The 2,589-nt window shown below is 39.4% G+C and overlaps 1 protein-coding gene across 1 annotated transcript; it reads left to right on the top strand.

Annotated features, from left to right (window-relative positions):
- Positions 1 to 336: 336 nt before the first annotated feature.
- LOC106943281 (uncharacterized) lies at positions 337 to 2,580 on the top strand (the record flags this gene model as incomplete). The annotated part of the gene is made up of 2 exons (XM_015026598.1): positions 337 to 562; positions 826 to 2,580. A coding segment is annotated over exon 2 (1,547 nt), but the record flags the coding sequence as incomplete, so codon positions are not given.
- Positions 2,581 to 2,589: the final 9 nt, after the last annotated feature.

Raw genomic sequence — 2,589 nt, 5'->3', positions numbered from 1 at the left:
CAAATGGAGAAACCATGAGACAGCGGTGAACCTTCTCAGGAAAGGCAGCTCCACCAAAGTTATTCCTAAAGCACATTGATGTCCCATCCAGGAGGCCACAAAAGAACCTGGACAAACAGCTGAAACACTGCAGGCCTCACATGCCTCTGTCAGGTTCATGACTTAAAGGGGCAGTATGTGTTTTCAGGCACAAAATACCATTTTATAGAACAATTAAGTCACTATGTGAATGTAAAGCTTTTGTTGATTCGTGTATGTGTGGTTGGATTTTTTGTTTGTTTTGTTGTATTCTTTTGGTGTTTTCTCGTTTGGCTGGGAGTTGTTTGTTTTTTGACTGACGTTTTGATTTGAAAGGAGTTTGTTTTTTTTTGTTCTTTTTTGGAAGTCGGAGTTGCTAGGCAATTTGTACGGACATCTAACAGTATCTGACTGTTGTCTGTTTAAGATATAGTGCAGAGAATGAGCAAACATACAAGTCGCAGTTCAGTGAAGACAACTAAAGGGTGGTTCAACTAAGGTCCAAGCAATTAGTTAAATAGCACTCGGTTGATGAGGGAACAAGGTGGGTGTTTTATCGAGAATATTGTATTTATTGAACATACATTTTGTATTTTGATATAAAACGATGTTAATGTTTGATTAACTGTCAAACTGTTAAAGCAGTTGAAATACATTTTGGTTAATTTGTAGTATAGAAATGTAGGTTAATTAAATACACGTGATGTAGATGTAATGTTGTTGCATAAAGTAGGTTTTTTTTTGAGTTAAAAGAAAAGGTTAGAACCTCTAAGAGCTGCTAATAGTGTTTTGTTTGTGCATTTGTAGCTCTTACGGTGTGTTCACACATAAAGGCTGTTAAATAAAGAGAAGTGAACCATCAGTTAAAGAGAACATCTTTTCGACCGGGACGCTACAGTAAGAGCTTGATCCTCCAGGAGTAACTTCACCTCCGGGAGAAGTAAGAGCGTGACCCAAGTTGAGAAGAGCTTCACTCTGAACTAAGAAGTTGTTCGACCCACTCTCAGTATCAAGCATGGAAGCATCTGATCAGGAAATAAAGTACATCAAAGACCTACAAGTCAACGATGAAGAGGATGCTCAAAGTTCTGTTCGTCAAAGGAGGCCTACAGAAAAAATGCGAGCGTATCAGGAGGAAGAAACTCACAAAAAGGAAAAACGTCTTCTTAAAGTTTATGATCAATGGAAAAGGCAAGTACGCACAACAAGAGAACAATTGAAAGGAGACATAACAAACAGTCAAATTGCTTCACTCATGGACATCTTAGAAAGAGAAAGAGATAATGTCATAAAGTTATACACAGAAATAAGGGAAATCATTACTCCCTGTAGTGACACAAGGCGACTTATAGATGCATGCGAAGCAGTCACCAATGACATTATAAGAGTTGCATATGAAAGACTCTCAGGCATAGATAACTATGACAGTAAGAAAGTGAAGGCACGTCTACGTGAACTTCTTGATCCAGACTATGCTCAATCCATTTATAGTTCTTCCATCACGCACTCAAGTAAACATTCAGCTGCCAGTAATTCAAACTCTACAAGGTCAGTAGTAGATGTAAAGAGAGCAGAAGCTGCTGCAGAGTTAGCTGCCAAGGAGGCAGAGTATGAAGTTTTATTAGAAGAAGAAAAACAAAGAGAAAAGATTCAACTTTTGGAGGAAAGACAGAGAAAGGAGTTAGAATCTCAAAAACGTGAGTTAGAGAGATTAAAGGCTGAAAGGGAGTTAAAGGCTGCACGAGCTAGATTAATAACCTATGACCAGGAGATAAAGAGCGTGAGCAGCGTTCATGTTGACTGTGCTAGAGCAACTCAAAAGGCTTCTATAGTTTCTGTTCCCATTCAGGTCCCTAACAGCAACGTTGTGTCCACCTCACTTTTACAAACAGATGTCCTTTATTTGGCCCAAGCATTACAGGACAGTGTCGCCATAAACAGACTGCCAATGTCTGAACCCTCCACGTTCACAGGCGATCCAATAGAGTTCATCGAGTGGAAAGCTTCTTTTACTGCACTCATTGATAAAAAGAACATATCACCTGCAGACAAGTTACACTACTTAAAGAAATATGTAGGAGGTTCAGCTCGACAAACGCTTGATGGCATCTTCTACAGAAACGACAGTGATGCCTATCAGGATGCGTGGGAACGCCTCAATCAAAGGTATGGACATCCTTTTATTGTACAGAAAGCGTACAGAGAAAGACTAACAAAATGGCCAAAGATACAAACAAATGACTCAATAGGATTTAGAGCATTTGCTGATTTCATTCAAACATGTTATGAAGCTATACCACACATAGAAGGTTTAAGCATTCTCAACGATTGTGAAGAAAACCAAAAACTTGTTCAAAAATTACCGAACTGGGCAGCTGCAAGGTGGAATCGTCAGGCTACTCTGTACATGAAAGAAAATGGGACGTTTCCAAGTTTAAGGCACTTCACTGAGTTCATGTCCACCGAAGCTGAGGTTGTGTGCAACCCGATTACGTCATTTCAGGCTCTTCACTCAACAGACTTCAATAAAATAACCAGCAAAGTTATCCAGAAAGAAAAAAGGCCCACATC

This window comes from Poecilia latipinna, unplaced genomic scaffold (assembly GCF_001443285.1).
Source record: "Poecilia latipinna isolate Pla-1442-1.1 unplaced genomic scaffold, P_latipinna-1.0 Scaffold5083, whole genome shotgun sequence".
NCBI lineage: Eukaryota > Metazoa > Chordata > Actinopteri > Cyprinodontiformes > Poeciliidae > Poecilia > Poecilia latipinna.
This window is presented reverse-complemented; position numbering and strand designations above follow the sequence as displayed.